The sequence below is a fragment of the Phytophthora parasitica genome, assembly GCF_000247585.1.
Source record: "Phytophthora parasitica INRA-310 unplaced genomic scaffold supercont2.1, whole genome shotgun sequence".
Taxonomy (NCBI): Eukaryota; Oomycota; class Peronosporomycetes; order Peronosporales; family Peronosporaceae; genus Phytophthora; species Phytophthora nicotianae.
In genome coordinates this window covers 594486-616456 of record NW_008634126.1, presented here as the reverse complement: position 1 = coordinate 616456, position 21971 = coordinate 594486, and the positions used below count along the sequence as shown (strand labels likewise).

At 50.8% G+C, this 21971-nt stretch overlaps 10 protein-coding genes across 14 annotated transcripts; 3 read left to right on the top strand and 7 right to left on the bottom strand.

Moving 5' to 3' along the window:
• Positions 1–76: 76 nt before the first annotated feature.
• Positions 77–265, bottom strand: PPTG_00154 (hypothetical protein; the record flags this gene model as incomplete). Its single annotated transcript, XM_008891522.1, has 1 exon — positions 77–265. The coding sequence occupies one exon, from the start codon at positions 263–265 to the stop codon at positions 77–79; it is 189 nt and encodes a 62-aa protein (XP_008889770.1).
• A 651-nt stretch (positions 266–916) lies between these two features.
• Positions 917–2389, top strand: PPTG_00153 (hypothetical protein). Of its 5 annotated transcripts, XM_008891517.1 has the most exons (5): positions 917–1274; positions 1352–1774; positions 1842–1957; positions 2024–2130; positions 2197–2389. In XM_008891517.1, exons 1-5 carry the CDS (start codon positions 956–958, stop codon positions 2258–2260), a joined length of 1029 nt encoding a protein of 342 aa, XP_008889765.1. In that variant the 5' UTR covers positions 917–955; the 3' UTR covers positions 2261–2389. The 5 variants fall into 5 exon arrangements, with proteins under 5 accessions (XP_008889765.1, XP_008889769.1, XP_008889768.1 ...); XM_008891521.1 differs by having other exon boundaries at positions 2024–2389; XM_008891520.1 differs by having other exon boundaries at positions 1842–2130.
• A 656-nt stretch (positions 2390–3045) lies between these two features.
• Positions 3046–3443, bottom strand: PPTG_00152 (hypothetical protein; the record flags this gene model as incomplete). The annotated part of the gene is made up of 2 exons (XM_008891516.1): positions 3046–3295; positions 3403–3443. The coding sequence occupies 2 exons, from the start codon at positions 3441–3443 to the stop codon at positions 3046–3048; spliced, it is 291 nt and encodes a 96-aa protein (XP_008889764.1).
• Positions 3444–4349: 906 nt separating this feature from the next.
• PPTG_00151 (hypothetical protein) lies at positions 4350–4667 on the top strand (the record flags this gene model as incomplete). Its single annotated transcript, XM_008891515.1, has 2 exons — positions 4350–4411; positions 4502–4667. 2 exons carry the CDS (start codon positions 4350–4352, stop codon positions 4665–4667), a joined length of 228 nt encoding a protein of 75 aa, XP_008889763.1.
• A 627-nt stretch (positions 4668–5294) lies between these two features.
• On the bottom strand, positions 5295–7566 carry PPTG_00150 (succinate dehydrogenase [ubiquinone] flavoprotein subunit 1, mitochondrial). The gene is made up of 2 exons (XM_008891514.1): positions 7094–7566; positions 5295–7030 (listed from the first exon to the last, which is right to left on the bottom strand). Exons 1-2 carry the CDS (start codon positions 7493–7495, stop codon positions 5495–5497), a joined length of 1938 nt encoding a protein of 645 aa, XP_008889762.1. The 5' UTR covers positions 7496–7566; the 3' UTR covers positions 5295–5494.
• An 855-nt stretch (positions 7567–8421) lies between these two features.
• Positions 8422–12054, bottom strand: PPTG_00149 (hypothetical protein; the record flags this gene model as incomplete). Its single annotated transcript, XM_008891513.1, has 1 exon — positions 8422–12054. One exon carries the CDS (start codon positions 12052–12054, stop codon positions 8422–8424), a length of 3633 nt encoding a protein of 1210 aa, XP_008889761.1.
• A 1729-nt stretch (positions 12055–13783) lies between these two features.
• On the bottom strand, positions 13784–15079 carry PPTG_00148 (hypothetical protein). Its single transcript, XM_008891512.1, has one exon. The coding sequence runs from the start codon at positions 14910–14912 to the stop codon at positions 13929–13931; it is 984 nt and encodes a 327-aa protein (XP_008889760.1). The 5' UTR covers positions 14913–15079; the 3' UTR covers positions 13784–13928.
• Positions 15080–16735: 1656 nt separating this feature from the next.
• PPTG_00147 (hypothetical protein) lies at positions 16736–18005 on the bottom strand. Its single transcript, XM_008891511.1, has one exon. The coding sequence runs from the start codon at positions 17799–17801 to the stop codon at positions 16818–16820; it is 984 nt and encodes a 327-aa protein (XP_008889759.1). The 5' UTR covers positions 17802–18005; the 3' UTR covers positions 16736–16817.
• Positions 18006–18019: 14 nt separating this feature from the next.
• Positions 18020–20636, bottom strand: PPTG_00145 (hypothetical protein). The gene has a single exon (XM_008891509.1). The coding sequence runs from the start codon at positions 20562–20564 to the stop codon at positions 19335–19337; it is 1230 nt and encodes a 409-aa protein (XP_008889757.1). The 5' UTR covers positions 20565–20636; the 3' UTR covers positions 18020–19334.
• Positions 18203–19392, top strand: PPTG_00146 (hypothetical protein). The gene has a single exon (XM_008891510.1). It carries the CDS (start codon positions 18278–18280, stop codon positions 19259–19261), a length of 984 nt encoding a protein of 327 aa, XP_008889758.1. The 5' UTR covers positions 18203–18277; the 3' UTR covers positions 19262–19392.
• Positions 20637–21971: the final 1335 nt, after the last annotated feature.

Here is a 21971-nt window from a genome sequence, read left to right as displayed (position 1 = left end):
CGATTCGTCGGACTGCGTGAGGTTGAAAGTTCTGCATGTGCCGTTGAAATTCAGCGCGCGAGCAGGCAAGTCTGCTTCAGTGCTCGTTGATGGGGGATTGTCGTGAGCCACCGCAAGTTGGGTAGTGCTCAGTCCATTGCTCGGGACTGGCCATCTCGGGGTCGTTGTGCTTGTACCCCCACGGGTACCCTCCTGAGGTTGCGGCAGTGACGAAAATTTCGGTCAGCACACAGGCGGTGATCGTAGCAAAGACGGAGAGCTTCATGGCGGTTGGGTTGGGGTGAGATGCTGTACTGCGTCGAAAGCAAATTTGGAAATGGTGAAGAGCGTGGAGTTCTCGTTCAATTTGTCGGAGCCGGGTTTGGTGATGTTCTTTGCTTGCAGGAAAGTTAAAGTCGAACAGAAAATTAAAGCCCACTCAACACTACACATGTACCATCTCAGCATCCTCATCACGGTTGCAATGTGCGGTGATTTATAGCCAGCGGCAACATGTAAGACGACGACAAGTACCATCTCAGCAACCACGCCATGACCAACACTATAAGGATATGGAAAACAAGCATTACTGGCACTCTGCAGTGAGTTATACTCATCGAATGGCTGATGCTTTCGCACGCGGGCTGAGCTATTAGTTCAACATGATCTTTGTCCGATCGAAGTCCAGGAAATCAAATACTCTATGGCTCGCCACAGAGGAGACCCCATGGACTAGGATGACTCAACTCCATAGCACCCACTTCACTCTCGCTGCGCTCAGCGAATTCTAATAAACCGCTTTCAAAACATGTTGTTGTTAAAAAAAATCGGCTGTCGAAAAGCTTCTTAAAAAAGAGCTTTTCTAGCAAACAAAGCTAAATCTGCCAAAATGATACTGACTAAAAAGGCTTTTGTTGGCTTTACTCATTTTCCTAGAAGCATTTTTGTTCCCAATTTCAAAGACTCACGTTTCATTATGCCGGCGAATGCAAAGAGCACGGACTCTGCGGCCAAGGCGCCGACGCCGTCGCCCTCCCAGCGTGGTAGTTCAGCGCAAGCCTCTGGTCGCAAGAAAGAGGCCCGCAAGGTGCCGCACGCGACTTCAGGTGGAACAAGCGTGAGCATGAGCAAGAAGGCGGCGGACGACCCACTGGGCGGCGGCGCGGGTCTGTCCAGCGGCGACCTGTTCGTTCGTAACCTGTCGGTTATGAGCGTGGCGCACATCGCGCGTGGCGTGGGCTTCGACGCCGTGCAGAAGTCGGCGGCGGACGCTCTCACGGAGATTCTAGCCAAGTGTGCGTTCACAATTATTGCAATAATTGTTGGTAAACTAAACTAAATCAGTATACTGTTCGTGTTGACGTTTACCCAGACATCCAACGTATTGGAGCGTCGGCCAAGGAGATCGCAGAGCTGGCAGGACGCGCCCAACCCAAGGCCACAGATGTCGTCCAAGCTTTCCAGGACCTGGAACCCGCTCCAGTGGAGATTAAGGACCTGATCAAGACTCTGGAGACAGCCAAGCGGCCGTTCCCGAGAGATGTACCGGCATTTCCAGCCAGGAAGAGAGATATCTCGGGCAATACTATTGAGCAGGCCAAGATCGGACGACGAGAGGGACTGCCGCCTCATGTGCCAAGCTTCCTACCACCTCTACCTAATCGCCACACTTACAGCTCGGAGAGTCGACTGGTGGTGGAGAGAGAACAGGACACGAAGCGCCAGAGACTTGAACTGCTCAGTGAGAAGGCGCAAGTGCGACAGTCACTGCACGGACTGCAGACTGTGGCTGCCAGTATGTTGAGTGTTACTTGGTGTGATATTCAAGCGTGTACTGATAGCTGTTGTGGTGGTTGTTACAGAAAAACCGGCAGTTATTGTGCACCAGCCGACGTGGAACGCTTTCCAAGGCTCTACAGGAGACAACGCCACGGAGAACCCGTTCGTCCAGGCTCCTATTGTCAGTCCTGCTGCTAAGGTACTGTGCTGGGATCTGTGACTCTGGTTCAGCTGTTGCTAACGTAGTTTTATTGGTGTGAATTAGACTATCTTTTCCGGACCCGATCGAGACTTTGTGCCGAATGTTGATAGAGATAAGGCCCAGTCAAAGAACCAGCTGGATAACAATGTTACCATCCCGAAGCTGTCTAGGTGCGTGAATGTTGGCTTTGTTACCTAGAGTATCTCCCCTTACGCTTGATTCTATGATGACTACAGTCAAGAGCTAGGCAAAGAAGAGAAAATTTTGACGGGTACATTCCACGACGGTGACTCTGAGTAACATTGATAGCAATCACGAATGTTACAATGTTACATCTCATTTCATCACACAAATCCAAATCTTCCATGTTATTTGTAACAAATTCCCTATGTACATGAGGATCGACTACGTACCTACCAAGATTATATGTCTAACTCCACTTTGTCTGACGGTTTTGATCCTTTTACTACTCCGTAGAGCAATGAAAGGCAGCTCTTCTTTTACATGTTTAAAGTTTGTGAATATCCCCACAACAACTTGCACAAAATCTAGAAATAAAACATCAAAATGACTGTTGCTAATCGGTCGATTGAGCGCAAATTACGTCCACGTAACTCGTGTACAAGTATGCTGCAGCCGGCTAACTAGCTGACAAAACGTTCATCTGATACGCGAATAGTTACTTGGGGTCTTCAGGAGAGGAACATTTTGAGGTCAGAAACGAGTTCGGCCACGCGACTTCGATCACGAAGGGCTGGACGAAGTGCGTTCATTGTATTCAACGCGTTTACACTGGATCTAGGCTACATGTTTGAATCCTTGACAGAATTGACAGGAATTTGGAAAGGTATATAGATTGCCTAACGTATTCTTCCGACTAAAGGACTGGTTCAATAGTGCTAGTATTGGAAAAACGCCTGGCTTGATTTTAGTCAAAAGAAAAGAACAGGGCATTATTAATACTTCGTTAAAGACCATGATGAATTTCACTTAAAAGTGTTGACCATAGTAATGAATTACAGTTAAAAAAAAGTTGAGCTGCCTAGGATATTCAAGGTTACCAATAGGCTTGTGGTGATCAAAACTTAATCGAACTCGACGACTTCGCGGCCAGAGATAGGTTGTAGGGGGCGAGCGTTCTTGCCATTGTTGGCGACGGGCAGCTTCCCGATGCTTTTCTGTAGACGCTCCAGGTCCTTTAAGGAAATCAGGATGGGCTCTGAAACCACCCACCAGTCGACGATTTCATCGCAAAGTGGAGTGGTGAGGCTGCCAATGTAATTATATACATTGCCGCGGTCGAGTTTGGTCTTGATAAGTCTAGCATAGAAGTCACTATACAGCAACAATCACAAATTCGGTTAGCGGTATTATAATAGTAGGTAGGTTAGTATGCGTCACGTGGTTATAACTTTGGAGGACGCTATCAGGTAACAACTTACAGTTTGAGGTTCTGCGAGGTGTTGAGCGTGACAGCATCCATGGCGTCCAGCACAGGAACCAACCACGGATCAGTGGAATCATCGACTTGAGAAAGAGTGCAATGGTCAGCAACTTCAATCCGTCTGGTCTAATATGGACAAAGTGGATCTCTCCCTCGTATTCTCTTTCACGAAGCGTGTGTTCAGCTGGAGAATGCAACTGAAATTGGGTCAAAGAGAATGGTACACTAGGATCAGGCCTGCTGAATGGAGCTTGACAAGAGCAGGAACCACCACCAACAGTACCGTTGAATGATTCGTCGGTCTGCGTAAGGCTGAAGTCACTACACGATCCGCTGAACATCAACACGATATCGCTTCCAGGGCCTTGAGGATCAAACCCTCTGCGGGTAGGATTCAACAGGTCTGAATGCCAATCGGTGGGTGTTATTTCTCTTTTATCAACGTCGATGGGTGATTGTTGATTTCCAGCGTAGTTGAGATAGTAGTCGCTCCATTCCTCGGGGCCAGCTATCTCCGTGTTTTCGTCCTCATACCCCCACAGCCGTGGAGGTACAAGCACAACGACCCCGAGATGGCCAGTCCCGAGCAATGGACTGAGCACTACCCAACTTGCGGTGGCTCACGACAATCCCCCATCAACGAGCACTGAAGCAGACTTGCCTGCTCGCGCGCTGAATTTCAACGGCACATGCAGAACTTTCAACCTCACACAGTCCGACGAATCGTTCAAAGGTGAAGATGTCTTCGGAGATTGCTCCGTCTCAACCAACACGGCAGCGTACGATTTTACCCAATTTCACTTCCATTCGCCGTCTGAGCACACGCTTGACGGCGAGGTTCTCGACGGATAAATTCACTTTGTACACAAGAAAAGTGACGGATCGGCGTCGTTGGTGGTTGTTGGGCTTTTTCTCCAAGCGGGTGACTTCAAGACCGACCCTTGGATGGTGCCTGTGCTGGATGGGATGGACATTGTCACGCCTGAAGAGTGGCAGACAGTCAAACTGTAAGTTGTTGACCTGGTAGCATCCTTATAACCACCTTCGGTGACTCACTAACGACTAACCGAAAACTGTTTGATTGTCGATGTATGTAGTACCCCCTACGCTGATCTCATCAACACCAAGGTCGACGCCAACCGCGTCTACAACTACCCTGGTAGCCTTACCACTCCAGCCTGCGACGAAATTGTCGACTGGTGGGTGGTTCCGACACCGTTCAGATCTCCTCAAAGGACCTGGAGCGTCTACAGACAAACCTAAAGAAGCTCCACTTGACCGACGACGGTAAGAACGCTCGCCCCGTTCAGGAACTCAACGGCCGCAGCGTCACCAGTCTCAAGTAGAAAGTGAAGCACAATACAGCGCATGCTGCTTCACAAATCTGGTTTACTCCTTCATCACCTCAATAATGACCTTGCTACGGGCGCGGTTTGACATTAGCATATTGAGTGCCTTCACCTGCACTGAATCAAGGACGGTCTTAACCTTCCCACCCTCGATGAGATTTTTCAACCCCAGCAGGAACTCGGTGCAAGGTGCATTGAAGAATTGGTCAGAATGCTCAACACAGTTAGTGGGAGACAGTTCCAGAAGTTTTGGTAAATGCTGGTCAATGACCATACTGTGAGTCATTTCCACGTGACTTATTATCGCCGGTACCCTACTTACAAATAACCGAAAACTATTTTTGCTTTTCAATGCACAGTGGCTCCTACGCTGACCCCCATTAACGCCAAGGCTGACACCGACCGCGTCTACAATTACCCTAGAAGCGTTCGCTAAGCAGGAGAAACTAACTCAAGAAATGGACGAGAAGAACCGTGCCTTTGTTCTTTTACAGACTCAAGTTGATTGTTTTCAGCGAGAAAGCAGAGAGATGAATAGGAAGCACCACCAAGTCGAATTTTCGTACGGTAAACCATACCTTGCATACATGTACCATCGAATATAAAAAATATTCAACACACGTGCTTGGTTTTGACACCCGATCGTAGAAATTGTGACGTTTATTTTCTTGGTTTTGTTACGAGTTCATGGTAAAATACGTCTCATCCCGTACTCCATGCAGCTTTTACGCAGACCAAGGCTTAGTAGACACGCGCGAAGGGCGGGACGTGCTTGCACTCGTTCTCGTCCAGCGTCTGGTCCTGCACGGCACGGTAGGCGATGTGCGTCTTGCCTTCGTCGTCGTGGTAGGCCACCGTGTGCTTCATCCAGTTGACGTCGTCACGCTCCGTAAAGTCCTCACGAGCGTGGGCACCACGAGACTCCTTACGGGCCTCAGCGCCGTGCATGGTGCAGGACGCGCAGGCGAGCAGGTTACGCAGCTCCAGCGTCTCCGTCAGATCCGTGTTCCAGATGAGCGAGCGGTCCGTCACCTTGATGTCGTTAAACTTGGGCACCACCTCGTCGATCTTCTCCTTACCGGCCTCCAGCGACTCCTGTGTACGGTACACGGCCGCATCCACCTGCATGGTCTTCTGCATCTCCAGACGCAGTTCGGCCGTCGAGATGCTGCCGTCAGCATAGCGCAGCTTGTCCACGTCCTCAATAGCCTTCAGGCCGCCGTCCTTAGGCATCGGGCGCTTCTTCTCGCCAGGCTTCGTCAGCTCGGCAATACGCAGAGCACACGCACGGCCGAAGACCACCAGATCCAGCAGCGAGTTGGCGCCCAGACGGTTGGCGCCGTGCACCGAAGCGCAGGCAGCCTCACCGGCAGCGAACAAGCCGGGCACGATCTTGTCCGGGTACAACTTGCCGGGCTCCGGCAGGCCGTCCACGTCCGGCACCACCACTTCGCCCATGTGGTTGGTAGCAATACCGCCCATGTTGTAGTGCACGGTCGGCAGCACCGGAATGGGCTCCTTGGTCACGTCCACGCCAGCGAAGATAGCGGCCGTCTCCGAGATACCGGGCAGACGCTCGTGCAGCAGCTCAGGCGGCAGGTGGTCCAGGTGCAGGAAGATGTGGTCCTTGTTCTTGCCCACACCACGGCCCTCACGGATCTCCATGGTCATGGCACGCGACACGACATCACGCGAGGCCAGATCCTTGGCCGTGGGGGCGTAGCGCTCCATGAAGCGCTCGCCCTCCGAGTTACGCAGGATACCGCCCTCACCACGCGATCCTTCCGTGATCAGGCAGCCGGCGCCGTAGATACCCGTAGGGTGGAACTGTACGAACTCGGGGTCCTGCAGAGGGATGCCGGCACGGAGAGCCATACCGGTACCGTCACCCGTGCACGTGTGGGCCGACGTACACGAGAAGTAGGCGCGGCCGTAGCCGCCCGTGGCCAGCACCGTGTTGTTAGTGTGGAAGCGGTGGAACGTGCCGTCCTCCATGTTGAAGGCCATAACACCCACGCACTCGCCAGCGTCGTTCATGATGAGGTCCAGAGCGAAATACTCGATGAAGTACGACGTGTCGAAGGCCAGCGAACGGCCGTACAGCGTATGCAGCATGGCATGGCCCGTGCGGTCGGCCGCGCAGGCCGTTCGACGGGCCTGACCGCCCTTGCCGAACTCCAGACTCTGGCCACCGAAGGGACGCTGGTAGATCTTGCCCTCCTCCGTACGGGAGAACGGCAGGCCGAAGTCCTCGAGCTCGCGCACGGCTTCGGGAGCCTGTATAGCGAATAAAGAGAGGGTAAGTACCTCGGCCACTCACATTGCCAGATCGTGACGTACCTCTCTGCACATGTAGTGGATAGCGTCCTGGTCTCCGAGCCAATCACTACCCTTGACTGTGTCGTACATGTGCCACCGCCAGTCGTCCTCCGACATGTTGCCAAGAGCGGCGTTAATGCCTCCCTGAGCGGCCACCGTGTGCGAACGCGTAGGGAAAAGCTTCGAGATACAGGCCGTCTTCAGGCCAGCCTCGGCACAGCCCATGGCCGCGCGCAGGCCGGCACCACCGGCACCCACCACCACGGCATCGTATTCGTGGTCGACGATCGTGTATTTAGACGTAAGCGCCGACGTCTCGACGCCGGCCAGAGGCTTCGAGCTGCGTACGGCAAATCCGCGCGTGGCGGTCGGGCGGGCCATTGCCTTGGCCAGCGCCTGCTTCATCTGTGAGGAGCGCAACATGCTGCAATCTGTAAGCCGCAAGACCACCGGAACCTCACTGCTCGCACAAAACTGAACTGACAAAGCGGCCCACAGCCGCTAGATTGGGACACAGCGTTTTTGTAGGCTTTACTGAAAACAAGTAAATTTGTTTAAAACAGCAATGATTTTATTCCATGCCTCCGTTGTTTTATTTTAACTATCTTATCTAAATTAACAGGTAATTAGATATTGTATACAGTAGATTGGTTTTACTATTCGGAACAGTTTCCAAACAGTAATTCGTTTATAGAGGCGCTAAAGTTGAACATTGGTGGTTAAGCGTACTTAGACGGGACGCCTAATAGTGGGTAAAGCACGGTCAAAAATAGCCAATGCAAGATCCTTGAAATGTCATTCGAGTTGTGCATTTACCAACTACTGTATGAATATTACGCAGTATTAGCTCTACGATTGACTCCGCAGCATTATAAAGCAAAGCTATCTGGTAAAAATTGCAGTATGTATGGCCTTAATTTACAGTGGTGAATCTGATCTGGTATCGTCTCAATCAGCGACGAGTCGAACATGGTCATTTGCAGCAAGTCTTGCGTCTGTATTCAAGCCTTCGACCCCGCAAATAATGTCCTTCAGCTCCCACGATCCACACTACTGAGCTGAGATCATTGCCAAATAGGAACTGGTGCTAGGCTTGCTCACGGACACGATTCTGTAGGTCGTCATCTCCGTTACTGAAAGGGATAAAAACGCTGCCAAAAACGCGGAGATCGAATCCAATCATCTTGAATCGAACTGCCAAAAAGCACGGAGCTGCAGTTATCTTCATCGACACGGTGAGCTTCGCGTCTTGATTCTGATCGTCACATTTAGATTTGTGTAAACTAACGATTTGCATACACATCCAGTCGAGATTTGAGTGCCACGGTGGCCACGTCATACGATCCTGGTCATTGGTACTTGCTGCGCCAATAATCCTGCTGATACCACAACGTGGAGTGCGGCTCGTGGTCACCGCTGTCTTCATCCATGCTGTCGAGTGGCCCATGTCCTGGAGACTGGTACACTGGTAACCACCGCGGATTGGACCCTCCCAGAGACTCGAGCGTCGTCAGCAATTCCTCCTGCTGCCGTTGATACGCTGACGGAGTGCTCCCACTCGCGATCTTCTGGTCCATCAACGCTTCCATTGCAATTCGCTCAGTCTCCGCATCTTCTTCCTCTTCTTTTCGCTTCATCTGATCGTTACTGAACGATTGTTTTGGAGTCCCAGGAGCTCTTCCTACAGGAGACACTGGGAACTCGAAGCGGTCACTGGGAGAGAACGACATGGACGATGGACGTCGCTCATTCGAATCAAAAAGCTGCTGGAACTGCGCATGTAAAATACCGAGCTGCGTGTTCAGCTGGCTGACTGTGGACAAGTCACTAAAGTTTATCGGAACCGAAGCGCTCCCTGTCGGAGCAGACGGTGGCACTGAGTGCGGAGGTTGCGTCCATGGTGGCGAACCCACACCGGCCACTTGACAAGGCATCGGTCGCTGCATTAGATACACCCGGATAGTGTGAAGTTGCTCGAGCAACACCTTATTATTGTCCTCTAGACGCCCCACTTCGCGTCTCAAGAACTCGCTCTCAGCAACCGCAGTCTTGAGCTTCTGTTCAGCTCGTTCACAGGCTTCATGTGCTTGCTGTTCTCTAGCTACAAGGTCGTTACGGTCTTTTAACGCACGCATACTAAGCTCGTCACGTAGCTTCTTGGCCACAGCGCGGCACTTCCTCGCCCACTCGTCACTAGATCGCGTGACACAAGCCTGTGCCAGTTGCGGGAGTTGCCATTCTACTGCCTGTTGCATACGCTGTAGTTCCTCTGTCCGTCGGATCTCGTCGCGTTTGCGAGCGTCCCGTTCGTCACTCAGTTCGCGTTCGAGCTTCTGCAGCGTCAGCTCCGCCTTCTGCTTGGCCGCACGCAGTTCCTGGATCTCTGCGCTGGTCTCAACCTCAACATGACGCGCCTGTAGCGCTGTGATCTGCTCGCGTAACTCCATGAGCTGAGCATCGCGCTTCTCCACACGCGCAGCTTCCTTTGCACGCCACGCTTCGGCTTTAGCGAACCGTTCCTCCAATCGCGCCGCTTCGTAGTCTTTCTGCGTCACTTGACTCTCTAGTTCACGCACTCGGAAGCTCAGTTTGTCGGTATCTACGCGTCTGTCGTGCTGTGCAGTGAGCAGTTCATCTTGCAGTGCTGCGAGCTGTTTCTCGGCTGTGTGTTTGGCTGTAGTGAGCGCTTCGGTCTGTGCTTTTCGCTGCTGTTCCCGACGCACCAGCACGTCAACTTCGAGCTCCAGTTGGTTCGCTCTATCCGTCTGTGCCGACAGCTCCTGTTTGGCAGAGCGCAGCTCCTTCTCGAGCGCTGAAACGCGCTCAGCGAGACGATCGACTTCACGGTGAAGCTGGTCGCGCTGTTTCTCGAGCGGCTTCACTTCCTGAGCCTGCACACTGGCCAGCTCGCCTCGAAGCTCAATAACTTCAGACTGGAGTCTGGTCTTGGCAGCAGTTTGTTCGTCTAGCTGTACGTTGAGCTGCGTTTGAAGCCTCTGGATACGGGACTGAGCCTGTGCTTCAGCATCAGCAGTGATGCGTTCTCGGTCAATAGCCAACTGCTGCTGGTGCTTCTGCTGCTCGAAGCTGCTATTGATTGTTCGGTTCTCGTCCTGAGCCTTACGAAGCTCTTCCTGGACTCGACGAAGCTCGTCTTGCGTTCTGTTTAAAACAGTCTGTAGAGTGTTGTGTTCAGCTTTCTTGGCTTCAAGATCTTGGTTTAATACGTCGTGCTTCCTGTTCATCTCTGTGCTTTCTCGCTGAAGACGATCAATTTGGGTCTGTAAAACACGGTTCTTCTCGTCCATTTCTTGAGTTAGTTTCTCCTGTTTAGCCAACGCTTCTTGCACAGTTCCGAGCTGTTGGCATTTTGCAGCTTGTTCATCTGCTGTACTTTTCAACGCCCGAAGTTCCTGTTGAAGTTTCTCAAGTTGCTCCGATTGTGTAGCTTGGTCACCTGCTGTGCTCTTCAGTTCCTGATGAAGCTTCTCGAGTTGTTCGCACTTTGTGGTCTGTTCATCAACTGTAGATTTTAACGTACGATTCTGTTGCTCGAGCTTTTCAAGTTGTTCACGCAGTGTTACCACTTCAGTGGCATGTTGACGGCTTAACGTTTCAGTTGACGCCAGTTGTTGATCAAGTTTTTGTTGAAATTCAGTTTTCGTTTTCTCATACGTATCTGCAGCTCCTTTAGCCTGTTGTTCCTGCTCCGTAAGACGCTGTTGAAGACGCTCAAGTTCCGCTTGTTTACTGTTGAGAGCTTCTCGGTTTTGCTGAGCTTCTTTCTGCTGAGTCTCCATTTGTTGACTTTGCGTTTGGCCCTGTTGCTTGATGAGACGAGCATTTTCAGCCTCCAGGTTGGCAAGTTTATCCGCCAGCTGCTTCTCTCGTGCTGACGCAGTGCTCTCCTGTTCGACTAGTTTATCAAGTTGTTGCTTTTCGCGTGTAGAGGCTGCAGTCTCTTGTTCGGAGAGTTTGGTCTTGAGCTCGTTCACTTTCATCTTGAGATAGTTGCTCTCTTTAGCTTCTTGCTGGGCCGTTTGGAGTTTTTTTGTGGTCTCGGAATGGGCAACTCGCTCACGTTCTAGATCATTATTTGCATCGGCCAGTTTCTTCTCTAGCTGTTGATTTTTCGCTATCGTTGTAGGCGAAGGTGCTGATGCTGTAACAGTAGTCGATTGTTTACTGGGCGGTTGGTTTGAAGTTTGACTACTGGGCAACGGAGTCGCAGCATCTATCGGTGGTGTTGAAGTGACTGCGGCGGATGTCACGACTCCAGATCGTCGAGAGCTAAATGGTTCCAAGCGTGAAGAACTCGTGTCTACTGAGTTCGAAGTCGTTGTATCCTGCTTCTGTAATGAAGTCGGCAATGGTTTAATCGCAATTGGAGCTACGTCGTCATCGTTGTCGAGAAGCCAGGATCGATCACGACCAAAACCAAATCCCGTGGCCGACGGAGTCGTTTGTGCCACTGCAGGAGTTGAATCAATAGAAGCGTTAGTGGTATTGCCGGTTTTCCATGATGGAGTGGACTGCGTTGGCGTGGAAAAGAGGTCGCTGATTCTAGACTTGTTGAACACTGGAGCAGAGGCAATAGGCGCTGGTGTTTCCTCGTCACTGACGTCATCAAAGCTGTACACATCGACGTTGCTAGTTACTGTAGTGGTGTTCGAGCTCTTGGTGTCGACCTGTGTTTCGGGAATAGGCGCAGTCGTTTGAGCAGCGTGTTCCTCCTTTTTGGCCTGAATGAGTTCTCGGTAGTGAGCGTCCAGAGGATGCTCCCAAATGCTTTCCCCCGAGCTTGAATTGAAGTAGTAGAGTGTGCCGTCTTCAGTCTCGCCCTGTTCCCAGTCTGGTGGTAGTTCAGCCAGTAATGCCTCTTGCACAAGCGGCAGCAGGTAGTTTTCTGAATCCGGGTCAACGCCAAGACTTCTTGCATGGTCTCGCAGTGCCTCCTGGAACTCTGGACTGCTAGTATCCATGCCAACTAATAAATTGTTTGTCTCTACAGCTCGAGGGAACTACAAGGGGAAGCCCTCGAAGAGTCTGGAGCAGACTGTGGACAGCTAAAATTGGCCGATGAATCTCGATTTCACTCACCCCTGCATGAAACGATCGTCAAAATCACGACGATATCGCCCCCCCCCCCAAAAAAAAAAAAAAAAAAAAAAACTTACTGGTTACCTGTTGTTGCGTATATGAGTTCCATGATATGCAAGGTTACCAATTCGGCTTTATGGTCTACTTGAAGTCAACGACGCCACGGCTTTCACCTAGAAACTGTAGGGGGCGAGCGTTACTTTCGCCGTCGGCCACCACCAACCTCACAATATTTTTCTTAGACGCTCCAGGTCCTTTAAGGAAAGTAGAACGGGAGTTGGAACCACCTACCAGTCGACGATTTCATCGCACGGTGGAGGGGTGAGACTGCCGGGGTAATTGTAGACGCGGTCGGCATCGGCCTTGGCGTTGATGAGATCAGCGTAGGAACCACTATGCATTGATAAGCAAACCACAACCTCTGGTACTACTTGCAGCGTTTGCTGAAGGAACTGTCATGGTCGCAGCACGTTGATACTTTATACCGTGTACTCGTAGAAAAATAACACATTAGTCAAACAAATCTTATGAAAGTATTATACCTACTACTGGGGATGCCTCATAGAGGTATGGACAGCCCACAACGGATTAATTCCACGATTAATTGAAATGCGTAACGTAACCTGGGTCAACATTCGTGTCACATCAAATGTTTTTTTTGCAGTTTCTCTGTCGAAAAGATTGTTGTTCTTTTTCTTTTCGTAAAAAGCGCAAGTGCTGCTACAAGTTTTATTTCGTTTTTTATGAAGCGGAGTCGTTGGAAGTGTGAAGAGTATTCTACGAGATCCTGTGTGGAGAACATGACAACGAAAGAGTATACGAGGTATTGCGAACAGAAAAAAAGAGAGCTGAACGCTGCCTGAATGGCTTCTGTGGCATCAGGAAGAGTAGCAGAATGAGATTAGAAGAAGAAGCTGTTGCAATTTCTGTCTCTGACGACGCCCGATTTGCACACAAGTAAGCCTACGCAGCGGATTTTTAGACGTTATTTAAACACTGTTTTTCAGTTGAACAAATGCAACTCATTTGATATAGGATATAAATGAAAACTGGAGCAGTCGATGCCTCTGCAGCATAGCAGTGAAATATTCTAATAATGCCATCAAATATTCGATCAAATAGAATATTGGACGGCTTAACCAGCTAGGTTTTATAAAAACTAGTATCTCAATAGGTCTAGTTCTTCGATTTCATCACAGCTATGATGGCTACACCGCAAACCGATGTTGGAGTAACGCCGTTGTAACTTCAGGCGGAATTAGCATTACGCCAATTTCGGTTAGAGAATGTTACCGCCACACTCTGAATCATTGTCGCAACGCAAAAAATGTATATGCATTCACAGTGTAAGTCGTAGACGACCTAGTTTATATTTCTGCAATGGATTTACGGATAACATCATCCTGCAGTGCTACAAGCTTTAATTTTGGTTCTCCAGCAAACCAATAGGGAGAACATACATTATTCATAGATGCCCTCTGAATATTTAAGGTTAACAGTAAACGAGCACAATGCGGTTGAGTGAGTAATTCAAAACGATGGTGTCCTACGCAAAGAGCACATGAACTGATATTCCTTCACCGCGTAAAAGTGTTCATCCGAATAGATCTGACGACAGCTCATGAGTTGAGCATTCTGAGAGCTCGCACCAAGACCAACACTTTTTGGTAATGTAAAAAGTGATATATCATGTTATCCCTCAAAGGCTACTGTTGCACAACTGAACTGGTACTCCCCTAGCTGTAAGTATTTCAGTTTACTCCTTGGCCACCTCAATGATGATCTTGCCCTTCGCGCGGTGTGACATACAGATCTTCATAGCCTCCACCAGGTTCTCCAACGGGTGCACCGAGTCAATGACGGTCTTCACCTGGCCAGCTTCGATCAACCTCTTGAGCTCCAGCAGATACTCCGTACAAGGTGCGTTGAAGATCTGGTTCTGCGTGGCACCGATAGGAGACTCGATCGGCTTGTCGATCACGCCGATCGTCACGAAGATACCGGTCTGTTCCTTGAGCACCTTCTGTGCGGCGTCATTCCACGACTGGGACTCCACGCCGCAGTCGTAGATGAGGTCCACCGAGTGTTCGGCCAGCACCTCACTCCACTTGGCACTCGTGTAGTCGATGACTTGGTCGGCACCCAGCGACTTGACGAGCTCCACATTGCGGTGACTGCATGTAGCCACGACCTCCGCGCCAAGCGCCTTGGCGATCTGGATGGCGAACAGACCCGTGCCGCTGCTGCCACCCAAGATGAGCACACGCTGACCCTTCTGCAGTTTGCCGTACGTCACCAGCGCCTGCCAGCTCGTCTGGCCCGCCAATGGCACACCTGCGGCCTCGTTGAACGTCATGTTGCTCGGCTTGTGCGCCACGCGCTTCGTGTCCACGTTGATGTACTCGGCGAATGTTCCGGTGGCATCGAACCACGGCATGGCGAACACCTCGTCGCCCACCTTGTAGTCCTTCACGTCGCTGCCGACTTCCACGACCTTGCCAGACAGGTCGTGGCCCACGCGGTACGGGTGTTCGGGTGACGCCATGGTGGACAGGATCATGGACGCGTAGAGTCCGATCTTGTAGTCGATAGGGTTGAGCGACGCACTGAAGATCTTGATCTTCACCTCGTTGGGCTGCACGGGCTTCTGCTCGGCGGCCGGGTTAAACTTGATCTGCTCAAGGAAGTCACCGAAGTGCTGGTACTCGTAGGCCTTGAAGGTAGCGGGGATGGCAGCCATGGTTGGTGATTGCTTGGATGCGGATTGTTGCGGTTGGTGTCGAGAACTCAGTTTGGAGAATGAGTGCTCGGGTGCGGCAGTCCGCCGCGCGACTGGCGTGGATAGTGATGATGCTGTTGGCTGGGCTCATAATGCCCGTGCGCTAAGCACGGGTGCTTTGTAATCTGATACTCAAGTTTATGTGCCAATCTATGATTTTCTCAGTTGTAGTTAGGCGATAATGATGGAGACAGCGTGTTTTCATCATCTAGTATCAAACTCAATCGGTGGGCCTAGCTCTTCTTGGGTATCGACGATAAAAACCTGGGGAAATTGTGACGATGGCCTGAGGTAGCGATATTTTGATTCCCATCCTTTTAAATGACAATATTCTATTTCCAGTTTCGGGAAAGATTAAAACTGGAAATAGAATCTTGTCTTTTATGTTAGTTTTTTGGTCCGACCTAGATTTGTCTAAAAGCACCATTCCTCTTGAAAAGATGCATGTATCTATAAATATGAGCAAAAACCGTATGCGCGAATAAAACGAATCCCTATTTATGAGATTGTTGGCGCAAAAGGGGCCGTCGATTGGCTTAACAAGTTTTGTTAGATGATGAAAACACATTGGTTTCCATCATTTTCGCCAAACTACAACTGAGAATTGGCATAGATTGGCGCATAAACTCTAGCATCAGATAGCAAATCTCTCGTGGTTGGCATGCCGCCCATTGTGTGTAGGCAGATCTGGACTTTCAAGTTGAAAGTCATCGAGTCTGTGTACCACCAGGAAATTGAATACATAGCCATTGGGGAAGAACACAAATGAGCTCTTTTGCCAGAAATCCCCTTAGGATACCATTCGTGCTGTCTACATGGACTATACGTAGTCGAGATGCTGCCGCTTATACTCGGCCCCGAATAGTAAACATGCTATGGACTGCTTGCTCCACATAAAAAAAAGAATTGGTTTATCCGCCGGAAACGTATTGCAATCAATTGCATGAAACCTAGATATTGCAATACCCAATTGGAGTGGAATCTGCAATACTCAACTGCAGCACTGATCTGCAGAAGTCGTTGCTATCTTCATTCATCAGCGTGTGCCTGCCATCAGCTTACGGTGGGACTGGGCTACTCATCCAGAGGAGAAAATCTAGTAGTACCTCGAGTCATTTGCTTTCCATGTACACTGCAAAATACTGCCACGTAGTGCGTAATGAAGTAGCGAGTGTGGGCCGGAGTAAATGCCGCGAGATGCTATGCCGCGGTGCTCTGCTAACGCTACAGCTGCTGCATTTAGCCATGCTGAGAAACAATAAAACCATGAAGATTTATCTAGTATAATAGTAGAGCGAGGTGAGCTTGACATGTGAAGTGACGCAAAAGTGAAGTATTGCAATGCCCTATGGCGTGAGCCGCACGGATTGCAATACTCAATTACACTCGAAAAGCTAACTGCAATGTAGAGCGTAATCCAAGAAATCGATGCTAAGTGATCTTTTCCCTTGCCTGCTCCATATTACGTGACGAACAGCCCTGATCTGTCCTCACCAAAGCCCTCGCCCTACGAGAGTCGCACTGGTCAAATTCGACTCAAGAATCGTGAGCGTCGCGAGAATCGTCGACGTAGTGAAGTTGAAGTTGCTGCTTCTCCAGGAGAAGTTCTTGGTGCTGGATTCGCCTCAGCCATGATGCAAACAAAAGTTGTCACGTATTCTAGAATCCACATCTAGCAAAGATCCTACAATAGAGATTCCACTACAACATACATATCAAACATAACTTACTCCAAACCCGAAGTATGTTAAGTAGAAGTATTACGTAAAACTGTACAACACAAGTACATAATAAACAACCCCCACTACCAATTCAGCGCTCACGTTTATTCCATTCTTCTTATACAGCTCGTTAACTACTAATCACTTATTCCTTGGCGATCTCGATGACGATCTTGCCACGAGCGCGACTGGACATCTGCACCTTAAACGCCTCCATCACGTTCTCCAGCGGGTGCACCGAATCAATGATCGTCTTCACTTTCCCAGCTTCAATCAGCTTCTTGAGCTCCAGCAGGTATTCCGTGCACGGCGCATTGAATATCTGGTGCAACGTGGCACCAATGGGTGACTCAATGGGCTTGTCAACCGTCAGGATCGTCACGAAGATACCGGTCTTCTCCTTCAGGACCTTCTGAGCGGCGTCATTCCACGATGCTGGCTCCATGCCACAGTCGTAAATGAGGTCAATAGAGTGCTCGGCCAGCACCTCACTCCACTTCTCCTTGGTGTAGTCCACAACCTGATCAGCACCCAGCGACTTGACGAGCTCCACGTTACGTGCACTGCACGTCGTGATGACCTCCGCGCCGAGGGCCTTGGCGATCTGAATAGCAAACACGCCCGTGCCGCTGCTGCCTCCTAGAATCAGCACGCGCTGGCCCTTTTGTAGTTTACCGTACTTTACCAGCGCCTGCCAGCTCGTCTGGCCAGCAAGAGGCACACCTGCTGCCTCATTCCACGACATGTTGCTGGGCTTGGGTGCCACAAACTTGGTCTCAATGTTGATGTATTCGGCGAAGGTGCCGAAGCTCATGAAGCCGGGCATGGCGAAGATCTCGTCACCGACCTTGTAGTCCTTGACGTCACTGCCGACTTCTACTACCTTGCCGGCCATGTCGAAACCCACGCCGAAGGGATTCTCAGCAGTGGGGGCGTGAGGCAGAATGTGCGGACCGTACTTGACTAGCTTGTAGTCCACAGGGTTCACGGCGGCGCTGAAGATCTTGACACGCAGCTCATCGGCCTTCAGTGGCTTCTGGACGGCGTTCGCGTTGAATTTGATCTCCTCCAGCGCGTCGCCGAACTTGGAGTACTCGTAGGCCTTGAAGGTGGCGGGGATGGCAGACATGATGCTTGGGGTTGGTGTTGGGATCTTAGAGACTTGTGGGCTTGAGATCTTTTTGAGGAATGAGAGACTGTAGCAACGGTGGCATCCGTTACGGTGCAGCAGAGACTGGCACGGCACCAGAATGACGCTGTGTAAGCAATATAGTTCAGGTAATCTGCGATCACGTGGACAGAGTGGCACTGTATTTCACCCTTGACGGAACCTAGAAAGATCAGATTTAGGATTCACTATTGTTTTTACAGTAAGAAAACACATGTCTTTTTTTTTGTTTGAAGAAATAGGATTCTGTATCTGGATTTTCTAGGTGATGATGAAAACATAGGTTGCTGCGTCAACCTATAAGTGCGCGCAATCTCCGTCGCAGATGACGGGAAACCTACAGAAGAGTCGTACATGTACGTGCACCACAATGTTCATTCTCCAAACCGAGTTCTCGACACCAACCGCAACAATCCGCATCCAAGCAATCACCAACCATGGCTGCCATCCCCGCTACCTTCAAGGCCTACGAGTACCAGCACTTCGGTGACTTCCTTGAGCAGATCAAGTTTAACCCGGCCGCCGAGCAGAAGCCCGTGCAGCCCAACGAGGTGAAGATCAAGATCTTCAGTGCGTCGCTCAACCCTATCGACTACAAGATCGGACTTTACGCGTCCATGATCCTGTCCACCATGGCGTCACCCGAACACCCGTACCGCGTGGGCCACGACCTGTCTGGCAAGGTCGTGGAAGTCGGCAGTGACGTGAAGGACTACAAGGTGGGCGACGAGGTGTTCGCCATGCCGTGGTTCGATGCCACCGGAACATTCGCCGAGTACATCAACGTGGACACGAAGCGCGTGGCGCACAAGCCGAGCAACATGACGTTCAACGAGGCCGCAGGTGTGCCATTGGCGGGCCAGACGAGCTGGCAGGCGCTGGTGACGTACGGCAAACTGCAGAAGGGTCAGCGTGTGCTCATCTTGGGTGGCAGCAGCGGCACGGGTCTGTTCGCCATCCAGATCGCCAAGGCGCTTGGCGCGGAGGTCGTGGCTACATGCAGTCACCGCAATGTGGAGCTCGTCAAGTCGCTGGGTGCCGACCAAGTCATCGACTACATGAGTGCCAAGTGGAGTGAGGTGCTGGCCGAACACTCGGTGGACCTCATCTACGACTGTGGCGTGGAGTCCCAGTCGTGGAATGACGCCGCACAGAAGGTGCTCAAGGAACAGACCGGTATCTTCGTGACGATCGGCGTGATCGACATGCCGATCGAGTCTCCTATCGGTGCCACGCAGAACCAGATCTTCAACGCACCTTGCACGGAGTATCTACTGGAGCTCAAGAAGTTGATCGAAGCTGGCCAGGTGAAGACCGTCATTGACTCGGTGCACCCGTTGGAGAACCTGGTGGAGGCCATGAAGATCTGTATGTCACACCGCGCGAAGGGCAAGATCATCATTGAGGTGGCCAAGGAGTAAAGTGGAATAGCTTATGTTTAGAGAGACAATTCGTATCAAAGATAATGTAGATATACACGCCACCGAAAGGGATCTAGTGCCCTATGCGAAGCACAATCTTGCCACACACGTTCTTCGTCTTCAGTTTTTCCAACGCCGGCAGAAGCTGGTCGAACGCGTACACCGAGTCGATCACGGGCTTCAGCGCACCCGAAAACACAAAGCCTGACAGTTCCTGCAACTGCGCACCGCTCGCGTGCACCATGATCTCGCCAATGCACTTGGCGCCGAACTTGGCTGGACGGGGCTGCATCATGGGGTTGATGGTCACAAACCGCCCCGTGTCCTTCTTGAGCACGACCTGGGCATCGCGGTTCCACGCCTTGTGCTCCACGCCGCAGTCGTATACCACGTCGATAGAGTGCTCGTCCACGACGTCGACCCAGCTCTGTTTGGACGTGTCGATGACTTTTTCAGCGCCGAGTGACTGCACGACAAGGTAGTCCTCACAGCCTCTGACCGTGGCAATCACGTGCGCACCCATGGCACGTGCTAACTGGATGGCTGCCATGCCCGTCCCGGTGGATCCACCCAGGATGAGCACGCGCTCACCCGCCTTAAGGTTGGCGTGCTCACACAGCGCCTGATAGCTGGTGAGCGTGGCGTACGGGATGCTGGCGGCCTCCTCGAAGGTGATGATGGAGGGCTTGTGTGCCACGAACTGCTCGTCGACCGCTACAAACTCGGCGAACGTGCCGAAATTGGAGTACGGCGCCATGGCGAAGACGGCGTCGCCCACCTTGAACTGATGCGTATCGGCACCGGTCTCGACGACGATCCCGGCGACGTCGAACCCCATGCCAAAGGGTTTGTCAGCGGAGGGTTGACGTCCGGTGACGGCACGTCCGAAGTCTTGCATGATCTTCTGGTCAGCGGGGTTGAGTGCCGCACTGTGGATCTTAATGCGAAGCTGCGTGGGCTCGAGCGGAGTCATCGGGACGTCCTTGGAGAGAAAGAGTTCGGTACCTGGAGCACCATAGCTCTTGTATTGATAAGCGCGGTATGTGGCAGGCAAATTGGTCATCTTGCCTTCAGCTTTGGTGCAGTGGGCTGCGCTGGCGATAACTGCCATATTGACGCCTTGAACAACAGTCATTATCGAATGGCGCGGTTGCTGTAGCTTGACGTGAGTTTTTGAAGAATGAGCGAACGACAGCATCGCAAAAAACCATGGATCATCTTGGCTGCTTGGTCTTCGCTGAAAAGTACGCCAATTCTGAGCAATCGATGACGCTTTCGCTTCTGCTGCAAAGATAAGCTGCATGTCTACGTCCCTGTCACTACCAATTCCAGTATCGTAACGTTCTCGCCATAAATCCAGCTTGGCAAAGCCACCAGTACCAGAGACGGAGGTCATGCATCGAGAACGTGGAGGCACGACCGGTTAAGATTCTCTGATCTTACAGAGACGCCAAACTGAAGTTTTTCTGCTTGGTCTTGAGTCACCGCTTTTCATTGGCTGCGACGACAACGCGTTAGTGATAGAGACACGAACGCCTGCACGAAGCAGAAATGTATGACGACAGTGAACATCTTGTTTGGTATCCTATGCGAAGTTGTGTCAAGGAACCAAATGTTGAAGAAGAAAAGCAAGCTGGAATGGTAGTAGGAATTGGTAACTATTGTGAGTCAACGGAGCGCGTCTCAGCACCAGCATCATCACTGGATCGAAAAACTTTAGCTTCTTTTGTTTGCACCAAGCGAACGATAGAGCTTACTAACGTTATGGCGAGCAGCCAAGGAGCTACAGAGGTATTCTATCGCGTAAGGAGATATCAATCCGCAGCGATCGATGTGCTTGGTGATAAAACTAGAAACAGTATCATTCAGTGGGGGACTGGCGACATGCATGCTTGCTTGCATGGATGCATCACGCTCGCGCAGTGAGAGTGGCCGATGCAATTGTTCGTTGGTGCTCCTGTTCTCTGTTTCATGCTTTTTTTTCTTCTTTGGCAGTAGCTTCTCAAAGTTTGAGAGGTTTGGAGCTCAAATCTGCACGGCCCTTTTCATCGGGGTAGACACTTCGTGTTGCGTTCATCACTGGAATTGTAGCCGGACTACTAGCTCATATAACCCGGTTAGAATCACTAGTCACGATGAATCGAATACGAACTGGTAATACACGAGTGCAGTCACTCTAGGTTCCAGGGAGCAAGATACGCATGCACATTTTTACGGCACTTCAAATTATACAGTACAATGTACTGTAAAATTGGAGTGCCGTAAAAATGTGCTTGCTTGACGATCATGCGTGGCACAGGCTTTATTTTCTATCAAGTGAATCTTTTCGTGTGCACAAGGTTCGCATCCAATATACAGTCTGGTGCAAAATTATAGCAGCACCCGAGGTTCTTGAGAGTGACAACGACTGAATTGTTTCTGTATGAGGCTGTTGAGGCTTTTGAGGCCTGTGTGATGAAAGGGAACGATAGCGGAAAATTCGACTTGTAATGGTTAATACTTATCGAGCAACTACCAGAAGTCGTTTTGGCATCTGGCGCAAAATTATAGCCGCACCAGACTATTAGCTGATTTTCTCAAAACTACTTAGTCAATTTTTGTAATTATTGACAGTATGAAATACAGAGGCACCCTAGGAGTCATTTGGCGCCATTTCGTGTGACGGGGTCACACAGCACTTTGTGCAGAGGAAGTTTATTTCCTCTAGAGT

Excerpts from the sequence above, each read along its gene's own strand:
- PPTG_00148 (XM_008891512.1), bottom strand. The coding sequence starts at position 14,912 with ATGGCTGCCATCCCCGCTACCTTCAAGGCCTACGAGTACCAGCACTTC.
- PPTG_00153 (XM_008891517.1), top strand. The coding sequence starts at position 956 with ATGCCGGCGAATGCAAAGAGCACGGACTCTGCGGCCAAGGCGCCGACG. Across the intron at positions 1,275-1,351 it reads CACGGAGATTCTAGCCAAGT|ACATCCAACGTATTGGAGCG; the intron begins GTGCGTTCACAA and ends ACGTTTACCCAG. Across the intron at positions 1,775-1,841 it reads ACTGCAGACTGTGGCTGCCA|AAAAACCGGCAGTTATTGTG; the intron begins GTATGTTGAGTG and ends TGGTTGTTACAG.
- PPTG_00146 (XM_008891510.1), top strand. The coding sequence starts at position 18,278 with ATGGCTGCCATCCCCGCTACCTTCAAGGCCTACGAGTACCAGCACTTC.
- PPTG_00145 (XM_008891509.1), bottom strand. The coding sequence starts at position 20,564 with ATGCAGCTTATCTTTGCAGCAGAAGCGAAAGCGTCATCGATTGCTCAG.
- PPTG_00147 (XM_008891511.1), bottom strand. The coding sequence starts at position 17,801 with ATGTCTGCCATCCCCGCCACCTTCAAGGCCTACGAGTACTCCAAGTTC.
- PPTG_00150 (XM_008891514.1), bottom strand. The coding sequence starts at position 7,495 with ATGTTGCGCTCCTCACAGATGAAGCAGGCGCTGGCCAAGGCAATGGCC. Across the intron at positions 7,031-7,093 it reads TCCACTACATGTGCAGAGAG|GCTCCCGAAGCCGTGCGCGA; the intron begins GTACGTCACGAT and ends TTCGCTATACAG.